General features: G+C 37.4%; 2 protein-coding genes across 3 annotated transcripts; both read right to left on the bottom strand.

The window, feature by feature from the left end:
- Nucleotides 1–2632: 2632 nt before the first annotated feature.
- LOC138823766 (uncharacterized) lies at nt 2633–24215 on the bottom strand. 2 transcript variants are annotated; one of them, XM_070017322.1, is made up of 3 exons: nt 24088–24215; nt 5149–5254; nt 2633–3375 (listed from the first exon to the last, which is right to left on the bottom strand). In XM_070017322.1, the coding sequence occupies exons 2-3, from the start codon at nt 5175–5177 to the stop codon at nt 2706–2708; spliced, it is 699 nt and encodes a 232-aa protein (XP_069873423.1). In that variant the 5' UTR covers nt 5178–5254; nt 24088–24215; the 3' UTR covers nt 2633–2705. The 2 variants fall into 2 exon arrangements, with proteins under 2 accessions (XP_069873423.1, XP_069873422.1); XM_070017321.1 differs by having other exon boundaries at nt 24054–24126.
- Cldn34 (claudin 34) lies at nt 12541–24114 on the bottom strand. Its single transcript, XM_070017323.1, has 2 exons — nt 24054–24114; nt 12541–13266 (listed from the first exon to the last, which is right to left on the bottom strand). Exon 2 carries the CDS (start codon nt 13242–13244, stop codon nt 12606–12608), a length of 639 nt encoding a protein of 212 aa, XP_069873424.1. The 5' UTR covers nt 13245–13266; nt 24054–24114; the 3' UTR covers nt 12541–12605.
- Nucleotides 24216–24923: the final 708 nt, after the last annotated feature.

Genomic DNA, 24923 nt, shown 5'->3' on the forward strand with positions numbered 1-24923 from the left:
TACCTCAAAATGCAAAGTTAAGGAACTATGCTTCCCCAAAGTCCCTTAAGTAGACTATTGGAAACTTTAGTGGTTTGAGAGGGCACAAACGTCACAAATTTGGAATGTAATATGATATTGAAATTAGTTATCATGATCCTTACAGAAATCCTTTTACTCTCTACATTCTTCAAAGTCCACCTATTTCTCAAAATTGGAACCAAACAGTTGGTGGCCTTTGTGTCTTGGCAGATACTTATTTAGTATCTGGAGAAAATTTATCCCAGCAAATATACCTTCAGGTTATTATTTTGCTGCTTGTATTTATTAAATTTGCATTTTTGTTATCATCTTTGTATTATAGCATACATTCTTCTCATAACCATGCATCAGTAGTGTCAGAGATTTGTAAGGGTATAAAAGTTGAGACAGAAATATTAATTTACTTAGAATTGCTAACACAAATGTAAACTGAGAAGACTAATCCATTAAAAAAAATGGAGCAGGGTGTTGGTGGCACTGGCTGTAATCCTAGCTACTCTGGAGGCTGAGAACTGAGGATAGCAGTTCAAAGCCAGCCCGGGCAGGAAAGTCTGTGAAACTCTTATCCTCAATAAACCACAAGAAAACCAGAAGTGACACTATAGCATAAGTGTAGAGCACTAGCCTTGAGCTGAAGAGCTGAGGGACAGCTCCCAGGCCCAGAGTTCAAGCCCAGGCCCAGAGTTCAAGCCCCAGGACCAACAACAACAACAACAACAAAAGCTGAATTTTAATAATTTGTTGCATTAGTATGTTGTCTAAGATGAAACTTTGCAAAGAATTGGTGCAAGAACTATGATGTTTTCTTTAATGACATTTCCACAGAATGTTTTGAGACATATTGAGTAAACTAAGGGTATGAATTTAAAAAAATTACCACATACTTTGTGTCTAGAAACCTAGACTTAGTTGTGTAAATTTGGAAAATAAATTCTTCTTTTTTTCAGGCTAGCATCCAGCTTGCAGAGCTTAAAAATGCAGCCCCAATATAAATTAAATTCTAACAGTCTTCATTTGCTCACTAATAAAGTGGGGGAAATGAAATACTTAAATCACAGCAGCAGTGAAAAATATACTTAGAACAAATACAAGGTTTCAATAACTATTTTATAAGAAGAAATACTGTTATTGCTTTTGCTGTTATTGCTACTATATTAATGTGAAATTGGAAAAATTACCTGTAACAATGTGCATTAGCAATATTTAACAGTGTTCTTAACAATATTTGACTCCTGCCTTGGGACCCAAGTGAGAGGGTAGCATCTACTCATATTTATTTATTTATTTTCATATTTATTTTTAAGCCATACACACAAAAAAGTAATACTTAAAAAAGATTATATTTTCTCTTCCTTCCTTCCTTCCTTCCTTCCTTCTTTCCTTCCTTCCTTCTTTCCTTCCTTCCTTCCTTCTTTCCTTCCTTCCTTCTTTCCTTCCTTCCTTCCTTCTTTCCTTCCTTCTTTCCTTCCTTCCTTCCTTCTTTCCTTCCTTCTTTCCTTCCTTCCTTCCTTCTTTCCTTCCTTCCTTCCTTCTTTCCTTCCTTCCTTCCTTCCTTCCTTCCTTCCTTCCTTCCTTCCTTCCTTCCTTCCTTCCTTCCTTCCTTCCTTCCTTCCTTTCTTTTGTCAGTCCTGGGGCTTGAACTCTGTGCTTGTGAGCTGTTCCTGCACTCTTCAGCTCAAGGTGAGTGCTCTACCGCTTGAGCCACAGCACCACTTCCCGTTTTCTACTGGTTTATTGGAGATAAGAGTCTCATGGACTTTCCTGCCTGAACTGGCTTTGAACCGAAATCCTGAGATCTCAGCCTCCAGAGTAGCTAGGATTACAGGTGTGAGCCACCAGCGCCCGGCCTAAAATATTATATTTTCGTAGTCATTGAAATTGCAAAAAAACAAAACAAAACAAAACCAAAAAACAGAAGAGGAAGAAAAATACCACAACAGACTTTTGATGCCAACAGTTATAATGATGCCAATTTCTTCAAAACCCTCTCAATATTTCATAACTTCTTAAGTCTGGGTTTGGGGTTACATTCAGTTCACAGGCTCTCTTCAAATTCCATGTTGACTATCAACTATCTAGGACATTTAGAAATGTCTGACAGTTTTGGTGATTCACATCAGGAGAGAAGTTATGGGTTCTACAATTTTCATTACACACCTTTCCTATTCCCAGTAGAACCCAACTCCAGGTATCATCACTGCCATGATTAAGAAACCCTGACTGGCTTCACCAGTTACAAGTTGAAAGGAACTCTAATCTTGAAATATATTTTCCTGTGAGTATATATGAGCTGATTTTATAGATACTGTTGACTTGGAATTTGTTGTGCTCATTGATAGGCACTTGCTGCCTCATTCTCCTGCTGATGCCACTTCCTCTTATTGCTACTTCTTGTCTTCTTAGTGTTGCCAGTCAAACTCTTCTACTACGTCTTTCCTGTACTTTCCCCTTTGAGTTTTGACAATTTATGAACAAATGTTTGCATGGTTTCAGGGAATGAAAACTTTCAAAGGAAGGAATGTATTTACATAGTAGAAGAAAATATAAGCTTTAGACATATTTTGAGATACTAAAATTTATGCTTTATTTTAAATAAACAGAGAATGCACAGCAATATTGTGTAGATTTAAGAAATCTCTTCAAGTAAATGGTTATCAGACTTTCCAAAGGTACAAGCCCTCAGTTCAGATCTTTTGGTGACTTTTAGCCACAGCCACAGGCACCACTTTGTTTCTCTTTTTCAATGAACATGTCTCAAACATAAACATGGTTGCACTAAAGAGTGAGAAGGCAGCTGTTAGTATCCCTAGTGGGAAAACATGAGAGAAGTGTTTCTTTATCAGTGCATCCTTTTCAACAGGAAAAGTATCTGGAAAGTCAAGGGTAGTTTGGCCATAAAACTCCACAGCATAGTTCCAGCTCACAGCACCTACTGTACAAACACTGCTGAGGACAAGAAAGAAGATAGAGATGTTGTAACAAGATCGCAGGAAATGTGGGTATGGGGCTTTAATCCAGCTGACCAACGTAGCCTCTGTGCTGAAAACTAGGACTACTGACTTCATAAAATTAGCCAACAGTATCATGTCCTGCCCATACTGAAGTTCAGGTGAAATAATCCAGCTTGCGTTGATACTGCTGTGCATTGGCAATTCAACCACTGAACCAGAGATGTTAAATTTTTGATAATAATAAGCTTCCCAGAGTCCAATGAACACAAATTGGATAATATTGCTGTCAAATTCCCACATTCGCCAGGATCTGCTCTTTGCTAAGCTTAGGCCAAAAGCCCATGCCACATAAGTGCAAAGGAGGCCAGTCAGTTTGCAGATCCAGTGCTTCACTTCAGAAACACTGTAGACACAGTTGAGAAGGCATGGAGTCAGGACAGGAACACCAAAGAAAGCCAAGGAGAGAAATAAGAACAGGTATCATGGATTAGACAGTGCTAAATTTTTAGTTTCAGTTAAGCATTCTACATACATAATGGTATTTTAAATATTTTAGATAAAAATAATAGAATCCTTAAAGCAATGACTATTATACAAGTATCCATTTGTAAGATGTTCTGGGTATATAGCTCGATGAAAGAGCCTAGCACATGCAAGACCCTGAATTATATCCACAGCCACACCAATATACATATATGTACATATAATATGTGTATATGTGATCTTTGTAATATATATCATATGTATATTTCATTTCCAATGTCTTTTTAAAAAGCAACGCCAATTCTGAAAATAGTAAACCCAGATTTACAAAATTATGTAGAGATGCTTATTTCAGTATCTTTTGCCATTGAAAAAAGTTGGAAATAACCTTTGTTTCTAAAGGAATGCCCAAATAAATCATGGTATCAGCAAAATTATAGTGGAATATATGTCTGGTTCAGTGACTCACACCTGTAATATTGCAGAGATCAGGAGAGTTTTTCAAATCTAGCCCAGTCCATACCAAATGTTTGTGAGATTCAAAGTCATGGACATGGAAGTTACAATTGTCATACCTGCTACATGGGAAGAATAAGTAGAAAAATTTCCATCAGAGATCCTATAAAAAGAATAACTAGGTAGAGAAGGCTCACACCTGAAATTCTAGCCACCTAGATCTAAGGATTATGTTTCAAAAGCATCCTACTAGGAAAGACTCATCACCAGTTCAGCAAAAAGCCAGAGGTAGAGCTTGGCTCAAGTGGTAGACCACCATTCTTGAGCAAGAAAGCTAAGACACAGTGCCCCAGCCTTGACTCTTACTGGAAAACACACATACATACACAGCAGAAAGGACTGGAGATGTGGTTCAAGTGATATATGACTGCTTAATAAGCATTAAACCTTGAATTCAAAACTCCAGAACCACAAAAAAAGAATGAGTCAATCTATAGAAACTTTAGGCAGATACAGTATTTTGTGTTTGCCTCAAGAAAACAAATTCTGATTTTCTTTATTTGTACAAATAGATTCTTATATATTTTAACTTTAAAACATAAATGCCAAGAAGTACTTCTAAGCATATCAGTGGAATAGAGTACTTTCATTCTTATCTATATAATTTTCTAAAATTTGTTTTTAGTGAAAACTGTCCGTTACTTTACAATTAAAGCAAGTATGGCCATTAACTATTTTCTGCATGACTTACTCAAATCTCCTACTTTGAATATTAGAACCTCTATTAATTATAGCTTCAAATACAGTAATATATATATATATATATATATATATATATTTTTTTTTTTTTTTTTTTTTTTCTGGTCATAGGGCCTGAACTCACAGCCTGGGCACTGTCCCTCAGCTCTTCAGCTCAAGGCTAGCACTCTACCACTTGAGCCACAGCGCCACTTCTGGCTTTTTCTGCTTATGTGGTGCTGAGGAATCAAACCCAGGGCCTAATGCATGCAAGGCAAGCGCTCTAACACTGAGCTACCTTCCCAGCCCACAGTAATATATTTTATGAGAATTAAATACAACTTAATGAAGAAAAGCTTATATTTCACATTTGTAGTAAGAAATAACTTATTTAAATCTTTGTCAATATAAATCTTTGTGTTAGGGATATCAGAAAATTATGGTCCAAGAATATCCCCCAAATTTGAAAGATTTATAGAAGACTTATCTTTTTAATTACCTATATATCTTGGACATGAATTCACACATTTGGATGATGGGAGAATCACCAATGTTCTTCACAGCAGTAGAAAATGTTGAACAGGGAAGGGAATTGTCCAGCCAACCTGAAAAGATCCCCAGAAAGAGATGAACCATCTATATGAGCCATCTAAAGTACTGTTATACAGATTGTGAGGTCAAAGCAAAGCTTCACACATTTCTTTCATATGTTTCCCATTTGTGCTGAGTAAGTTAAGGTGTAATCCAAATACTTCAGGAATATTACATTTAATTACATTATTTCTTACATTTATTTTATTTATTTTGGGTACGGTTGTGGGGCCTGAACTCTGGGCTTGGGCGCTGTCCCTCAGCTCTTCAGCTCAAGGCTAGCACTCTATCACTTGAGCCACAGTGCCACTTCCGGCTTTTTTCTTTTGCTTATGTGGTGCTGAGGAATTGAACCCAGGGCCGCAGGCATGCAAGGCAAGCACTCTACCACTGAGCCACCTTCCCAGCCCCCACATTTCTTACATTTAATCCCATGATAATCCAAGGATGATCACTGATGATCCCCACATCATAAAAGTGAAAACTCAGACAAGTTAAATAACAAATTGAAGTTCGGTAAGTTACATGGACCAAAAGAGCGATACAGAAAAATGAAATATAGGATATTGGACATTTGAAACTTCAAAATTTAAACTTAGAATTTCAAACAATAAACATTTCTAATTGTGGATATGTGCTCAAAAATCTAGAATAGATAGCTTCATGGCATTTTTCACAGCTACCAAAGCAAAAATCTGCCTGTACAAAGATGGATGAATGGATAATCAAGGGGTCATTAGATAACAGTCTAAGTGTAGACAGTTCTGGCACAGGCTATGCCCTAGTGAGCCTTGAAGACTTAATGATAGGTATAATGAGCCAGTCACCAAAGAGCTATCTATTCCTTAAACTTGAAGTGCCTGTAGGAGGAATTTTTGGAGCCAGAGTACAATGTTGGTTGCTAGGGCCTTAGGAGAGGAGGGGTAATGGAGTGATTTGCCACCATTTCATTTGGCAGAGATGAAAATGTTCGAGGGATTAGTTTAAACAGCTTAATGAACATACTGTTTATTAAGATACTTTAACATGACTAAGATGGTTGGTGTTATATATTTGACTCTAGTAAAACTTTATCATCAGGGGCTGGGAAGGTGGCTCAGTGGTAGAGTGCTTGCCTTGCATGCCTGCGGCTCTGGGTTCGATTCCTCAGCACCACATAAGCAAAAAGAAAAAAGCCAGAAGTGGCGCTGTGGCTCAAGTGGTAGAGTGCTAGCCTTGAGCTGAAGAGCTGAGGGACAGCGCCCAGGCCCAGAGTTCAGGCCCACGACTGGACCCAAAAAAAAAAAACAAACTTTATCATCAAAGCACTTCACAAAACGCAAAGATGTATTTGATTATTTAAAGGAAGGACACCCTCTAGAGTGGTAACAATATTCTTTTAGTTTCAAGTTAACTTTTTACTTTGCTCATATACATTCAAGTTTTTGGTGTTTACAGTAAGTGAATATATGACAATAGAAATGATGTTTACAATAGAAGGAGTTAACATTCATACTAAAAAAAAGTGACATTTAGATAGTTTTAGGTAAAAATACTAACTAGTCAAGTTAATAATGCAAAAAAATATAATGGAGATCATGTATGTCACAAGTTAGCTTGATATGACCTCTTTCAGGGGACCATTTGTTAATAATGAAGCTTCTTATAAAGACCAAGATATTATTTAAGGAATGTCTAACAAGTCTTTAGGATCTCTGATGCTTACAAATGATAGTAATGGCCAGATGAAAGAAAAATAAAACATTTCCATGACTGCCAGGGTTGGTTGGTAAAATTTTTTTTTTGAACATGAAATGTCATTGTGTTTATTTGCATCACCTTCAATTTCTTTTCTTTTCTTTTTTTTTTTTTTTTGGTTGGTAAATTCTTAGTGAACAAATTCTAAGACATAAAATTTGCATCACGTACTGACTTTATAGGTACATAGTACTTTTCCCTTTTTGTTCTTCCCATCTTCCCCATTCTCCTCAGCCATGATTCTTCTGCTTTGTTGCAGACTTAAAAACCTTGGAGCCAGCTGATCATAGACCAAAACTAAATGAACTAAATACATCTTTTTTTTTTAATTCAGTTTTCCTTATTTTGTTACACCATTGAAAAACTTACACAATTACCTGACCGATAACCATAGCCCTAAAACATCTGAAAAATGTTCAACTTCATTAATAAATGAGATACAATTTCTTATCTATCATATTGAACTACTTATAATTCCTATTCTTTTTTTTTTTTTTTTTTGCCGGTCCTGGGGCTTGAACTCAGGGCCTGGGCATTATCCCTCAGCCTTTTTGTGCTCAAGGCTAGTGCTCTACCACTTGAGTCACAGTTCCACTTCTGTCTTTTTCTGAGTATTTATTTATTAGAGATGAGAGTCTCAGGGACTCCAGCATCCTCAATTTCATCCTCTACCACTGGTGCCTAGCCTATTTGTATTCTTTACAATGTATTCTTTTGACAAGGTTGTGAGGAAGCAAGACATTCTAATGGATAGCTCAGGAATATGAAAAATGGATCACCATTCTGTTCACAGTATTAGCAAGTACCAAAATTAGACAGCTTGAATCATAGCCTACTAGTAGAAAGTACCTGTAGTTACTATCCAGAAAAATTGCAGATTCTTCACCCTTTTTGTGTGTGTGTGGTCAGGAGGGAGGGGGGTGGAGGAGGGGATGGGAGGTGGGAGTGGAGTTGGGGGGAGAGTCATCGGGCTTTAATTCTGGGCCTGGGTGCTTAGTTCTTCAGCTCAAGGTTAGCACTCTAGTAGTTGAGCCATAGTGCCACTTCCAGTTTTCTGGTGGTTAATTGATGAGTCTCACAGACCTTCCTGCCTAGCTGGTTTTGAACGATGATCCTCAGATTTCAGCCTCCTAAATAGACAGGATTACAGGGCCTCATGCAAGCAAGCACTCTACCACTGAGCCAGCTTGCAGACCTGATTTCTTTTCTTTTTTTTTTTTTTAACTACGTGTGTGTGTGTGTGTGTGTGTGTGTGTGTGTGTGTGTGTGTGTTGTGGGGATTGAACACGATCTGAGCACTGCCCCTCAGCTCCTCAGCTCAAGGCTAGGGCTTTACCACTTGAACCACAGCGCCACTTACGGTTTTCTGGTGGTTAATTGGAGGTGAGAGTCTCATGAACTATAGTCCTCAGATCTCCATCTCCTGAGTAGCTAGGATTACAGGAATGAGCCAACGATACCGGGCCATTTTTTTTTTTTTAACTATTAAATGTTGTGTTCTACCTTTTTTGATGTAGACTTTAAAAATATGTGTAATATTGATCTAATAAAATGGAGTTAATTTTTGCTTTTAAGCTCTATTATTTCCCATCATAGGCATTTTTTTAAACTTTGCTTTATTTTCCAGTATTTTCTTTTGAAAATATGGTATGTTTATTTTTATTTCATCTGTTACAAAATGCCATTGTGGTATTTATATATTATTTGGGTTCTTGTGTTTTTACTTAATAATAAATTCCTGAAAATAACTTTATATCAGTATGTAGAGATCTTAAAGTAACTGAATAAAATGTATTACTGTGTTATGTGAAATCTTGTTTTTATACATATACATATTGTATAATTCTTAAATTAGGTTAAATATTATCTCCTTTTCTAACTTTTTACTGTATTGTTATCTATACTCAAACTACTATTCAGTATCATATCAGAAGTAGTTACTCTGATCTAACTTTTACCCCAAACTTCCGTCCCCTTGACATTTTTCTCCTTGCATAGTATTCTATCATGTGAATGTACTCTAAATGATTAGTCTAAATATATACATATCTGTTCAGATAGTCTTGTTTTATATTTTGTGTTAACTCTATTTATGGAATTGATTCATACCAGGCTGGATAAAAGGGTGAATGAGCCCGGCACGAGTGGCTCACACCTGTAATTCTATTTACTCAGGAGTGTTTCAAAACAAGCTAGGGCAGGAAAGTCTGTGAGATTCTTATCACCAATTAACTTCTAAAGAACTCTAGAAGTAGAGTTACAGATATAAGGGGCAGTGCCCAGCTCAGCTCATGCTCTAGCATTGTCCCAATCAAAATGATAACAACCTGCTGTTATAACAGGTAATGTAAATAAATATGCTTAAATGTCAACATTTCTTAAGTTTTGTTACATTATATTAATGTTAACTGTACAATTTTGTTAATTAGGAAAATCATTTTCCTAGAATAAATTTCATTGACTAAGAATTCCTTGAGGTAATATTATGATAGTCTTGAAAAAGTACTCTTAGCTGAGTGTTGTGGTTCACACCTGTAATGCTTGCTGCATAGGAGGTGCTATCAGAAGACTATCATAGAAAATCTCAGGGAAACCCTCTCTGAAAAACAAAGTAAATACAAAATGGCTGGAGTTATAACTCAACCCAGTGCTATAGCATGAAGTCCAGACTTGATGCCATCTACTATTAAAAAAGAAAGAAAGGAAAAAAGAAAGAAAATAAAATTTACAGTTTCTTTTTCTTTTTTTTGTGACAGTATGAGGGTTTGAACTCAGAGCCTCAGGCAGATATTCTATATGTAAGCCACATCTGCAGATATTTTTTTCAGTGGTTTATTTGCTTTTTTTCTGTCAATGCCAGAATCTTGATAGGTTTTGGAATTTATGGCTGGCAGTTCATCATTTGAGTCATGCTTTGTGTCTGGCTTATGGGCTGTATAGAATATTAAAGATTTTTCTCCTCAGGCTTGCTTTAAACCTTGATCCTCAGATCTCAGCCTCCTGAGCAGCCACAATAAGTAGCACTTACTTTTAGGTTTCCTGTCATATTTCTGATTGACATGTACCATCATGCCCAGCTGATCTAGAAATGTGATCTTCTTTACTGAGCCTTTCATGTAGTTACAGTAATATATATACATCAACAAGACCAACTGTTGAGGTCTCATAAACTTTTCTTGCCCAGCTAGCCATGAAAGTGCAAACCTATCAGTTTCAACCTCCTATGTAGGTAGAATTATGGCACTTTTTGTCCCAATGTTGGGGTTTGGATTTAGGACCATAGATCTTGCTTGTTTGCTCAAGGCTGGTATTATACCAGTTGAACCATACCTTTACTTCATCTTTTGGCAACTTTATTGGACATATGAGTCCAGGCTGACTTTGAATGTCAATTCTTACATCTCAGCCTCCTTAGTTTCTAGGAAAATTGGACCTTGGGTATTTGAGTAATTCATTTTTAGAGTAGTAGCAATATGGTTATAAGAAGGACAAGAAAAGTTGTTTTGTTTGTAGTACTAGGGTTTAAACTCAGGGCCTTGTGTTGGCCTTACAACAAGCAACTCCTTCCAGCTCTTCTTACTATAATTATTTATTATACAAGTCTCCAAGGATGGAATTTAAAATCTATTTACTATCCATGGCTTCTGATAGATGGCCTTACAAGTATGCACCACCACATCCAGCTAGCTTTGAAATGGAATTCTATAATTTTTCATTTGTTGTCTTCAGATGGCAATTTTTTTCATCTCTGCCTCCCTTATAGCTGGCACAATTATGTGTCATCATGCCTCTTCCAATCTTTATTTTCAAAACACATATTGAGCCTTCTACCACAGATTCTGTGGCTCTAGGTCTTTTAATAAGGGACACAAATGACCAAGAATAAAAGAAGTTAAGGGTTTTTGTTTTTTGTTTTTTTTCCCCATCATGGGGCTTGAATTCTGGGCTTGGACTCTGTCCTTCAGCTCAAGGCAAGTGCTCCTCCACTGAGTCACAGCACCATTTTCAGTTTTCTGGAAGATGAGTTGAAGATGAGTCTCATGGACTTTCCTGCCCGGGCTAGCTTTGAATCATGAGCTCAGCCCCCTGAGTAGCTAGGATTTTAGGCATGAGCCCCCAGCACCTACCATGTTAAAGATACAACATTGTCACGCAAGAAAATTTTGGGGTGGTGTTTGTTTGCTATTACTGGAGTTTTAACTCAGGGCCTCATACTTGGTGGTATTGCTTGCTCTACTACTTCAGTCACACATCTAGTTTGGCTTTTTACTGGTTTGAGAACTTGTGAACTTTTCTGTACTGTCTTGCTTTGAATTGTGATATTCCAGATCTCAGCTTCCTGAGTATCTGGGAAAACAGGTAAAAGCCACAAATGGCACTTACAAATTGTACTTTTTTCACATTTTTAAACAGAATCAAAATTTAAACACATGTGAGCAAAAGGATATGTCTGAGGTTTGGTTTAAAATAGTTAGAAAAAATAAATTAAAAAAAAGTGAGGAGTAGCAAGGTGCTTGTGGCTATTTTTTAAAAAATAATCCTAACCACTCCTTTTTCTGTTCAACACAATACACAGGCTAGGGACCATTATTCCTGTAAAGGAATTTTATCATCTCCCTTCTTTGCCTGGTGAGTCCCAGGGTGGGCCAACCCATGCCCTTGGAAAAGGACCATGCTGACTCTTAAATCTTGTTTGGAACATCAGTTATCCATCCATAGCTGGATATAGACTGTGCAGTTAAACACAGAACATAAGAGAAAATATAAAATTCCCCCAGGTTGGTGTAGCTTACTATTGTAATCCTGGCTACTCAGAAGGCTTGGATCTAAGGATTATGATTTAAAATCATCCTGAAAGGAAGGAAGGAAAAGACATAATCTGTATGATAAAATCTTGAGAATGATTGAATCTTGTAATGAGTGTAGGAGGAGACTTAGTAACATTTGCACTTTTTCACATTTTACAATACTTTCAGAGACACTCTTATGTTGAGTTAGGAAAATCCACTTTGTGTGTGTGTATGTGTGTGTGTGTGTGTGTGTGTGTGTGTGTGTGTGTGTGTGTGTGTGTGTGTGTGAGTGAGTGTAGTGCTCCTGATGTTTGAGTGCAGGGACTTGAGAACAATATTCCTAAGCTTTTTTTGATCAGGCTAGTGTTCTACTACTTGAGCCACAAATGACTCTTTGGTAATTTATTGGAAATGAGCATTTCATAGCAAGCCTGGTCTGGCTTTAAACACAGTTCTCAGATCTCAGCCTCCTAAGTGGTTAGGATTACAGGTGTGACCTGTGACCATGCTAAGATCCAAATTTATTTAGCTTAAGTAACAGAGGGACATGTGAGAAATTAACATACTTGTTTCCACATACTGGGTTTATTGTATTTATTTTATCAAAAAGTTATTAAAATTCAGATCAATTGGTGGGTAGACATTTTTAAATGAGTGCCTAATTCAACCAATGGCCCAGTAAACAAATTCAAACACAAAGATAATAATCAGTTTGCCTGTTTCTATTCCAAGGCATCTTGTCCATTGTCATAAGTCCTTAAAAATGTTTGAGAGAACATCTCAATAATATCCTCTGGAATATTGGATTTGTAGATCCCACACAATTGAAAACTGATTTTCAAACATCAGGGTGCACTTGGATGTCTGGGGGAAAACTGTAAGACAGAAAAGTTGTGCCACTTAATAAAAATAAGAAGGCAGCTAGAGTTGCCACTAGAGTGGCACTCCCAAATTCCTGACTACTTGGTTTGAAGGGAACATGGAAATATGGAGTAAAGTCAATCCCCTCCATGTTTGTGATGGAGTAGTAATTCCAGAGCACAGCAATGGAGACACATCCACTAGCAGTGATGTTCAGGATTCCTGAAATGACAAATAGATTGTAGGTGACATTCTTCTGAAGAATCCCCAGATAGACATTCTTAAGTGCCAAGATGACTAAGGCTCTCCCAAAGAGCCCAAGAATGTTTGTGGACAGCAGCAGGTGTTGACTAACACGAATATCAGGAGGGAGAAAAGTATCATAGTAGGTATATTGGTGGCACATTTTGACCTTGCTGGAGTTGTTGTCATGGTGGTAAACGCAGACTCTCCACATTCCTACCATGGCTATGCCAGAATAGGAGAGCGATGGGTTGTCCATGTACCATACTCGCCACTCCACGAGGCCCATGGAAATGCTGGAGAGGATCCATGCCACAGTAGCTACAGCAAAACCAGCTACTTGGCGATTGGCACTAGTGATGGGCAAGATCATGATGGCAGTCTACACAGGGCAACTGCAAACAAACATAGGGCATAATGAGGATGGGCTCCTTGGGCCTGGAACAGTTCCCCATTGAGGAGAAATACCAGGAAGAAAAGTCTATATTTTTTGAAAAAGGTGGTTTGATTTCCTGATCTGCTGCTGAGTTTGAAGTCAGAAAAAAATAATAAGGAGACAGAAAAGCTTAAAAATATTTAAAAGCTTAAAATCAGTGATCATTAAGTCCCAAAACTAGTTAATTTATACAATATACATGGCATTGAGCTATATGCTAACAGTAAAGATAAAAAGTCATACAGATATCTTTTAGGCCTTGGTTCTTAACATAAGATTTCAAGGTTCACTTGTGTTGTAGGATGTCTGAGTTTTATCATCTTTAGTACTGAATAGTAAACCATTGAATAGGTATGCCATGGTTTATTTACTCATAAGTCTTAAACATTTAGATTTCTTCCCTGTTTTACCTATTATAAATAATGTCACTATAAAACTTGGTGTTGACACATATTCTTTCAAATGGACCATACAATATCTCATTGTTTAGAGACCACTCAACTATTTCAGTTGTATCATTTTTCATTCTCACTAGCAATGTATATGAAAGCCTCAGCTTCCTCTAAAAGCACAGTTGTTATTTTTAATATTTTAAATCATTTTTTGTATATTAATTATATGGAGAAGTTTCATTGCATTCTACACATGCATATAATGAACTTCAAATTACTCCCCTTGCTATTATTTTATTCTCTCCCTACTTTTAAAATGCACTTCAACAAGTTATTTTTACATATGCATATGAAATACTTTGATGATATTGTACTATTTCATCCTTTTCTCCTACTTCTGATAGGTTCTTTTGTGTGTGTATATGTCTGTGTGTGTGTGTGTGTGTGTGTGTGTGTGTGTGTGTGTGTGTGTGTGTGTGTGTGTGTGTGTGTGTGTCTTAGGGCTTGAGCTCATGGACTGTCCCTGAGCTTTTTTGCTCAAGACTAGTGCTCTACCACTTGAGCCACAGCTGTACTTCTGTTGTTTTTGGTAGTTTTGTGTACATAAGAATCTCACAGGCTTTCCTCCCTGAACTGGCTTCAAATTGTGATCTGTCCCCTGAGTAACTATGATTACAGGCATGTCTCGTCTGGTTCCTATCTTATAGAACATTCGTGTGTGGTGTGTGTGTGTGTGTGTGTGTGTGTGTGTGTGTGTGTGTGTGTAATTATGATAGACATCTAAGACTATGTAGTATTTTGTGTCTCTCACTCTGACTTACTTTGTTTAAAATGATGATTTCTAGTTTTTTGCATTATTCTTTAAATGACATTTTATTGTGATTTATGGCTGAATAATACATGAATAATACATATTTTAAAATCTAGTCTTGAGTTGAGGACACTAAGTGTGATCCATTGGTTATTGTTATACTGCGATAAATATTACTGTATAGGTATCTCTTAGATTTTATCAGATATATGGCCAGAAATAGTATTTTATACTTGTGGTATACCACTATAAATACAATTATATGGTAGTTCTATTTTTAGTTTTCTGAGGACTCTCCATACTGATTTATGTAGTAGCTACAATAATTTCCATTTCTATAAATAATTCATAAGGGTTCTTCTTTTCCTGTGTGTTCACTATTTGTTGTTATTTTTATTGATGACATAAACAGAATCTCAGCATATTTGTGTGTGTTTGTGGATGCATGTGGATACCCATAACAGGGCATACTTGAGGACCTTTGAGCTCTTAGTCGGCCTTTATTCACAATTAGTGTTCTACAACTTGAGCTATGCCTCCAATTATGGCTTTTTGCCAATAAATTGAAGATAAAAATCTCTTAAATTTATCTCATGATGTTGGCTTCAAATAAACATCCTCAGACCTTAGCATCCAAAGTAGCTATGATTACACTGATGCTCAAATTCAAAGCTTTTTTGTTTTTAATAACTGAACTTTGTCAGTTTTTTTTGGGGGGGATGACTGAGGCCTGAATTTCAGTAATTTAACTTAATTTATTTTGAGGGGGCCTTAAGCCATAACTTTACCTCAGCTTTTTTTTTTTTTTTTTAGTAGTTAATTGGAGATAAGAGTCTCAGAGACAAGTTTCCTGAGTAGCTAGCATTATAGGCAAGAGCCGCTGGACCTTGCGATTTTTATAGGGTTTACATTGAATTTGTATTATTTGCTTTTGGCAATATGCATTTTAGTGATAATAGTCCTACCAATTTGTGAAAACGGAAGGTCTTCAAAATTTTAAAATTTGTGTAGAGGTAATTCATCTCTTATTCTTATTAAAATTTTGGGGCTATTGTGAGTAGAAAATTTTACTTAGTTACTTCCACAGCATGTGCATTAGTATACAGAAGAAGTGTTAGTTTTTAAATTTTTTTTGGTCCAGTCATAGGGCCTGAACTCTGGGCCTGGGCGCTGTCCCTCAGCTCTTCAGCTCAAGGCTAGCGCTCTACCACTTGAGCCACAGGACCATTTCCGGCTTTTTTTCTTTTTGCTTATGTGGTGCTGGAGAATCCAACCCAGGGCCTCATGCATGCAAGGCAAGCACTCTACCACTGAGCTACCTTTCCAGCCCCGAAGTGTTAGTTTTATATGTTGATTTTGTTGACCTTTTCATGTTGCCAAAGTATTGCTTGAATTTAGAATTTTTTGATGGATTATTTAGAGTCTTTGAAGGATAAGATCATATTTATAAATAGGATAATTTCCTACTTCTATCCCTTTCATTTCTCCCATCAAGTTTGTTTGTTTGTTTGTTTTATTTATTTATTGCCAGTCTTGGGTCTTGAACTCAGGGCCTGTTGACTGTTCCTGAGCTTCTTTTGCTCAAAGCTAGCACTCTTATCACTTAAGCCACAGTGCCATGTCCAGCTTTTTTTGTTTATGTGGTACTGAAGAATTGAACCCAGGGCTTTATGCATGCTAGGCAAGCATCTACCAGTAAGCCACATTCCCAGCCACTCTCATCTTACTTCTATGGCCATTGAACAAGCATAGCGAGACTAAACAAGCTTCCCTTATTCCCTACACTATAGAAAATGGTTTGTATTTCCTCATTTAATACAATGCTCATTGTGGGTTTATCATATATTGGTTTATTATGTTGGAAAATATTTCCTCAGTTCCTAGTTTGTTCAGGGGTTATATTCTGATAGAATTTTGAACATGGACAAACATGAACATTTATTGAGATTATGTGATTTTTGTTCTCTAACTAATGTGCTGTATTGTATTTATTGTTTTACCATATTTGTTGAACTATCCTTATAGCTTGGAATGAAACTAACTTGATCATGATTGTATAGACTTCAAGGTATTGTTTAATTCAGTTTCTAACTATTTGATTATGTATTTGCATCTATGTTCATCAAAGAAATTGGTCTGTAATTTTCTTTATTTTTTTCTCAATCTTTCCTTTCCTCTCACTTTCATCCTTTCTCTCTAACCCTTTTCTTTTGTAAGACTGGTTAAAATAAGAATGGGTATGGCAATGTTATATGAAACAGGTACAGGAACATTTGCATTAGTTTTTAAAGGATTTGTACAAACTCAGCAGTAAATCCTGTGAGTCCTGTTGAAAAAATATTGCTTTATTTCATTGCTTCTTAGTCTCTATAGGTGTTTTATATCCTCTTTTTAATTTTTAATCTAGAAACTTTGCCATTTTTCTAAATTTTCTTATTGGGTTATAATTAAAAATTTTAATTATCTTGAATCTATTTGTTGTCTTGTGCCCCCTTCTCCCTTTTTATTGGTGGTTATGGGGCCTGAACTCTGGGCCTGGACACTGTCCTTCAGCTCTTTAGCTCAAGGCTAGCTGTCCACTAACTGAGCCACACCACTACTTCTGGCTTTATCTGCTTATGTGGTTCTGAAGAATCAAACTCAGTATCTCATGCATGCAAGGCAAGCACTCTAACACTGAGTCATCTTCCCAGCCCCATGTACCCTTTTTATATCTCTAATTTTTTGAGTCTACCCTCTCTTTTTTATTTGTTAAGGGTTTGTCACTCTTCTTTAACTTTCTTCCCTTTTTTTTTTTGTTGTTGTTGATGTTGATCATGGGCTTAAGTGTATGACTGGGTGCTGTCCCTGAGTTCTTAGCTCAAGGCTAGCATTCTACCACATGAGCCACAATGCCACTTCCAGTTTTCTGGTGGTTTATTTGAGATAAGAGTCTCACAGACATTCCTGCTTGGGCTGGCTTTGAACAGTGATCCTTGGATCTCAAGCCTCTGAGTATCCTGGATTACAAGCTTGAGACACCAGAACCTGGTTTCTTTATCTATCAACCAACTTTTGGTTTCCTTATTTCTTTGTACTGTTCATTTAATCTACCTTTTATTATTTATTAAACTCTGCCATGATTTTAAGTCTGCCTACTGCTTTTGGGTTCAGTTTCTGGTTTTTTTATAAGTTTACAATACATCCTATAATTGGGCTGGGACTATGCCTAGCAAGCATGAAGCCATGGGTTCGATTCCTTAGAACCAGATAAACAGAAAAGCTGGAAGTAATGCTGTGGCTCAAATGGTAGAGTGCTAGCCTTGAGCAAAAGAAGCTCAGAGACAGTGCTGCAGGATTGGGGGGTAGGGAAGATATCATATACTTGATTTTTATTAATTTATTTGGTGCTGGTTCTAGGGCTTGAACTCAGGGCCTGGCACTCTCTCTGAGCTCTTTCATTCAAATCTAGTGCTCTACCACCTAAGGCACAGTTCCGTTTTTTTTGGCTTTTTTTGGTAGCTCATTGGGGATACAGTGTCTCAAGAACTTTTCTACTTGGGCTGGCTTTGAACTACAATCTGTTTCTTTCTTTCTTTCTTTCTTTCCTTTCTTTCTTTCTTTCTTTCTTTCTTTCTTTCTTTCTTTCTTTCTTTCTTTCCTTTCTTTCCTTTCTTTCCTTTCTTTCTTTTCTTTCTTTCTTTCTTTCTTTCTTTCTTTCTTTCTTTCTTTCTTTCTTTCTTTCTTTCTTTCTTTCTTTCTTTCTTTCTTTCTTTCTTTCTTTTCTTTTTTTGGTTGTGGGGCCTGAACTCTGGGCTTGGGCAATGTCTCTCAGCTCTTAAGCTCAAGGGTAGTGCTTTACCACTTGAGCCACAGTGCCACTGCTGGCTTTTTCTGCTTATGTGGTACTGAGGAATCAAACCCAGGGCCTCATGCATGCAAGGCAAGCATTACCACTGAGCCACCTTCCCAGCCTACAATTTTTAGATCTCAGTTTCCTGAGCAGGTAGGATTACAGGCATTACACACCAGCTCCCAGCACAGTAATATTTTAATGAGGATTTTGTAATTTTTAAAAGTTATTGTAACTGTGATATACAGAGGGGTTACAGCTACATAAGTCAGGTAAAATACACATTTCTTTTGGACAATGTCACCTCTTCCCTTACTCTGTTTTTGCCTTTCAACATAGTGTCCAGTGAATACCATTGCTGTTTTGCTCATCCCTTTTTCCTCTATTTCTGTGCCTCCCCTTATACTGCAAAGCCATATAAATGAAAACATAGAAAAAGAAAACAAAAACAGAAAAGAAACAAAAACAATTCCTAAAGTTCATTTTGATAAGTATTATTTCCTATGATCAGATGCACATAGGCATTATGCCTTTGTGTTCCTAAGAGTATCTTCATTTGGTTTCTAGGGACCTGTATAATATATTATGTCCTATTTTAGATCTAGCTTCTGCATATGAGGGAAAATAATGTGCCCTTTGTCCTTCTGAACTTGGATTACCTCACTTAACATGATCTGTTCAAGGTCCAATTCCCTGCTAATGACATACAAAACATTATTCTTTCTAGTGACTGTGTAAAATTGCATTGTGTATAGAGTGATCCACTCATCTATTATAAGACACTGAGACTTCCCACAGTTTTATTGTGAATAGTGCAGCATTTTACAGAGATGTGATGTTCTGGATAGATGCCCAGGATTGGTATGGCTGGCTTATAGGAAAGGCCTATATTTAGTTTCTAGAGAAACCTCCAGACTGACATCCAAAATGGTAGTACTACTTTACATTCCACCAACATCTTGTTCAAATTCAGAATATTGGCTAATTTAACTGGGGTGAGATGGAATCTGAGTTGTTTTGATTTGCATTTTCTTTATGGCCAGGGATGATGAGCACTTCCTCGAAGATATTCTTTGTAAACATAATTTTTTTTCTTCTTATTGTATCTCAAAGGTGGTTTTTAAATATTTTTTTATTTTCTTATAGGAAGTTTTTTTAGATCCATTATTTCTTTAGTGTCCTATTCACTCAAGGGTGAATTGTTTTTGGTTGTAGGGTGGATTATTCCATAGATGTCTATTAAGTATATTTGGTATACAATGTCATATAAGTATGAAGTTTACTTATTTACTTTTTGTCTTCCCTTATCTCTTGGTGATTTGGATACTGAAGTCACATTATATGTGCTGTGTTCTCTGTATGTAGTATTTGCTTTATGAAATTGGATACGATGACAGTCAATGCATATATTTATAACTGTTGATTTCCTCTTGCTGGATAATTCTTTTTTTGTTTTTGTTTACTGGCCCAGTACTTGAATTCATGGCCTGGCACCATCCCTGAGCTTTATTTGCTCTAGGCTAGCATCCTACCATTTGAGCCATAGTACTACTCTAGTTTTCTGTTGGTTAATTGGAGATGAGTCTCACAGACTTTCCTGCTTGGACTGGCTTTGAAATATGATCCTCAGATCGCAGCCTCCTGAGTAGCTAGGATTATAGGCATGATTATAGCACTCAGCTTGCATTTACTTTTCCCTTGTTCTCTTCCAGTTTGTACTTGTGACTTTAAATAACTTTCATGTTAATCTAGTCACAATTAACTACAGACTGTTTTTCATAGAGATTTTTGGAATCTAGGTTGGAAATTATTTTCTTTCAGGGGATTGAAATACATTATTAAAAGCCTTCTTTGTTTTCAGTTTCTGTAGATAAATCTATTGTTCTGATGGGCTTGACTTTATAGATGATTTGATACTCCTCTTGAAGCTTTCAAATTTTTCCTTGTTCTATATGTCTAGTATGTTAACTAAAATATGGTGTAAGAAAGTTGTGAGTTTTGTCTTTTTAGAGACCTAAAAGCCTCTTGAAGCTGTATTACATTTACTTTTCTATGTTCATGATTCATAGGGTTGGTCTTTTAATGGTTTCCTATAGGTATTTTATGTTCTACTTGTACTTCTTTAGTTCTTTTCTTTTTTTAATGTTCATCTGCTTGACAGCTCTGTCTTCAAGCCCTGACACTGTCAATTGATCCTGTCTACTGGATTTATATTCTTTGTTTTGCTTTTTTTTTTTTTTGTCCAGTCATGGGGCCTGAACTCTGGGGCCTGGGCGCTGTCCCTCAGCTTTTCAGCTCAAGGCTAGCGCTCTACCACTTGAGCCACAACGCCACTTCCGGCTTTTTCCTTTTTGCTTATGTGGTGCTGAGGAATCGAACCCAGGGCCTCAGGCATGCAAGGCAAGCGCTCTACCACTGAGCCACCTTCCCAGCCCCTGGATTTATATTCTGTATTAAGATTCATTGTTATCTTTCTGTTCCCCCCTCCCAGAATTCCCATAACTTTAATGAATTCATCTTTCATGACGTGAATTATTGTAATTTATTTTTGGAATTTATTCAGGCATTTATCTGTATCCTCTTTAATTTCCTTGTTCATTCTTATGATTAGACCAAGAAATTTTTCTGAGAGTTCATTAATTGTGTTTTGTTACTGTGATATTGTTCTGTTTTAGAGAGTTTATTGCTTTTCTCTATTTTTTTCAAATTGTTCCTGTATAGGCCCACAACAATGGTTGAAAGTTCAAAATCACATGTTCTCTTTCAGCTGATATATTTTCAGAACAGTATATGAGTTAAGTAAGGATCAGGGATTCTTTCTCAGAAGCCAACCATTTGTCCACACCTGAGGGCACCAGAACTGCTCAATAATTGTTCCTATATGATTTCCCTATACATGTTTCCCTCTCTCTTTTTTTTTTTGTCTACTTGGACCCACAAGTATTTTTACAGCTGAGTAGCCTCCTGTTTGCTCCATAAGCTCCCAAGGCTGTATCCCCAGAGGAGCAAGTATTTAGATCTAGATGTGACCTCAAACATTGAGACTGGGAGAGAAAACAAGCACTGAGGTTTGGCCCTAGTAGGATAAAACTGAAACATTCCATTTTGTTTTCTGGTTGTAAAACAAATCCAGCAGTTTAATTTCGTATGAAATTTAATTTTACAGAAGGCTGTGAAAGTCTCACAGTTCAGCAGGCTTGGCTTTAAGGTCTCAGTCTTCCATGGAAACCAACACATGCCTGATGCAATTCTTAACTGTTAGTCTTACTGTTTTCATACATTACCCAGAGGTTTCTTCCCTTCTTTGGAAAGAGGGGTGCAAGAGACTATAGAAACTAGGTGATTTGACAAGCCTGGGATTGTGACTCTCAGGTATATTTGTCAACAAACACAACTTGGAGCCAGGCTCTGGTGGTTCACATCTGTAATCCTAGCTCTCAGAAGGCTGAATTCCAAGGATCATCGTTCAAATTCAGCCCAGGAAGAAATTGAAACTTTTATCTCCAAAAAAGTCAGAAGTGGAGATGTGGCACAGGTGGTAGACTACAAGCTTGAACAGAAAAGCTTTGGGACAGAACCCAGCCCCTGAGTGAATTCAAGCCCTAGTGTTACCACCAATTAACAAAACAAAAAGAAGAAGAAAAAAAACAAGTAACACATAGTGGAATATATTTCCTAGAGGGGTATTTCAGTGCTTTAAAATACTGTTCTAAGGTCTGGGAAGGTGGCTCAGCAGTGGTAGAGTGCTTCCCTTGCATGCATGAGGCCCTGGGTTTGATTCCTCAGCACCACATAAGCAGAAAAAGAAGTAGCACTGTAGCTCAAGTGGTAAAGCACTAGCCTTGAGCTGAAGAGCTGAGGGACAGCACCCTGATTCAGAGTTCAGGCCCCCACAACTGAAAAATAAAAAAATAAAATAGTGTTCCAGAAGTTCACTGTAAAAAATAATTTGGTTTTGTAGGTCTGTTGAGAGGGTCTTACTGTTGCCTGGCAACAAACACACACTGAGATCCAATTAACAGATGTATGTTTCAGTACTTTCAGATCCTGAATAACCATCTGTGATAGGGAATAGGCTATGAATATCATGGATTTGGAAGATCTGAAATCAGGATCTTCAGGTTTACCTAGGTAGGACAACATAAATGTAGGCTCTGGAGGCCAAATACTATACTAGCATAATACTTTGTAATTTATTTCCATTTTGGCTATTGGGTGATGAGACTGACTCCTTATCTGGGAAGTCAAAGCCTCTATAGGGGTCCCTATAATTTGAACTTTCTATGAATCCATATTAGACATTCTCCTTTACAACTACCACTCAAGCCATCCTTCAGAGACCTTGGCTTGAGGTCATAAGTCTCCCAATAGTTGTTGTTTCCTAGGTTCCTGACCATCTTAGAGCCAAAAAATAGGCTTCCTCTCAAGATAGTATCTTTCTATATCATGTGGAGACCATGGGAGTGGTAGAGTGTTTCTCTTCACAAGTTAGAGTTGTATCTTATATTAGCCATTAACTCTCTAAATCCCTTACTAGGCTTAAGGTCTGAAGGAGAAGAGTTTATTGTTCAACTAGAATGAGTCAATGATTTTTTGGGGGGAGCCATAGCATCACTTCCAGTTTTTGAGTGGTTAAAAATTGGAGATAAGAGTCTCACAGACTGGGGCTGGGAAGGTAGCTCAGTGGTAGAGTGCTTGCCTTGAGCAAAAGAGCTGAGGGACAGCACCCAAGCCCAGAGTTCAGGCCCCACAACTGGACCAAAAAAAAAAAAAAAAGAGTCTCACAGACTTTCCTGCTTGGGCTGGCTTTGAACTGTGATAATCTTTTTTTGTTGTGGGCTGTGGAACTTTGGGCCTGGGCCTAGGCACTGTCCCTCAGCTCTTCAGTTCAAGGCTAGTACTCTCTCACTTTGAGCCACAGTGCCACTTCCATTTTCTGGTGGTTCATTTGGAGATAGGAGTCTCGCAGACTTTCCTGCCTTGGTTGGCTTTGAACTGTGATCCTCAGATCTCAGCCTCCTGAGTAGCTAGGATTACCAGCATGAGCCACCAGTGCCCAACTGAACTGTGATACTCTGATAGCAGCCTCTTGTGTAGGTAAGCTTATCAGTGTGCACAACTGGCACCTGGCTGAGCCAATGATTTGAATCTTGAATCTTATGTGATTGATTAAGCTTTTCTTACCCCTACCTCTCCTTGTAGATGGGAAGTAAGATGGGCTTCGAAATGTTTGCTGCTTGTTTTGATCCTCCTCTAGGCTTGGTGGCTCTCCTGCTCTTTTACGACTCTCAGTATTCTTTCTCTTCTTATAATATGTTCTCTACAATGTTATTCAACTCTTACCATTCAAAGGAAAACTTAGGAATGCTTCTAGTTCACCATTTATACTCTCTTCCCCCAAGAATGTTTTGTTACATAACCCTGACTTTAGGCTTATGATCATCCAGTATCAGGACTTCTTCCTACTTCCTTTCCCCGAGTGTTGGGATTACAAGCATGTTCCCTAGGACTAGCACACACAAAGTTTAAATTCTAATACATATAACATTATTACAGAAAATGTTTCAGCTGAAGCATACGAAATGTTTTCTGTATGAATAATAGTGATTGTTATATAACATTAATATACTTAACTATACACTTTCAAATAATTAAATTTTGCTATGTATATTTTACCACAACAAAGTAAGAAAAAAAAGGAAGGTCAGAACCTCTATTAACCAACAGTATAATCTTCACACGAACCAGCAACTGTAGCAGAAGAACAGTTAGATCACTGGCCAGATGCTGAGATGGATACAGCTCTTCTCAAGCATCCTTTGCAGTTAATCACTGTTGGCTTTATGATCCCGGCAGTTATGGTCCTGGCCACGACCTTCCCTGCCTTCTGTTGTGTCAGAAGATTCCATTACCTGTTCTTACCTTCTACATTCCCAGTTGTTGGCCTCTGAATTCTATGATGATACTAATTTTCAGTTGCCTTAATACAGTCTTTGAATTCTCTTTTGAGGGGTAGGTGTTTAGTAATGACTTCTCAAGTCATGTTCAATATCTCTCTGACCAATTTAGATTTATGTACTAATAGTTCCTTTGTTACCCTATGCCCAAACTTATTTGTTTTTTTTTTTTGTTTTTGGTCGGTTGTGGGGCCTCAACTCTGGGCATGGGTGCTGTCCCTGAGCTCTTCAGCGCAAGGCTAGTGCTCTACCACTTGAGCCATAGTACCACTCCTGGTTTTCAGGTGGTTTATTGAGATAAGAGTCTCATTGTCTTTCCTGCCCAGGCTGGCTTTGAACCTAGATTCTCAGATCTCAGCCTCCTGAGTAGCTAGGATAATAGGCGTGAGCCACCCTGCTCCCCAAAGTTATTTCTAACCATATCATTGGAGAGGATATTTTATGGAAGGCCAGTGGCCAAGTGCAACAACAGGTATTAGTAATAGAGGCTTCTGTTTGTATGATATTTTGTTCTGAGACCCTGGCAACCCATCCCTAGGACAGATACTTTAATTTCAGGGAAATGACTATTCCATTGAATATTGAATTATAGGCTTGTTGAAAGATAGTATAAATGGAAAGTGG

The sequence above is a fragment of the Dipodomys merriami genome, unplaced genomic scaffold (assembly GCF_024711535.1).
Source record: "Dipodomys merriami isolate MVZ:Mamm:240054 unplaced genomic scaffold, mDipMer1.0.p SCAF_123, whole genome shotgun sequence".
NCBI lineage: Eukaryota > Metazoa > Chordata > Mammalia > Rodentia > Heteromyidae > Dipodomys > Dipodomys merriami.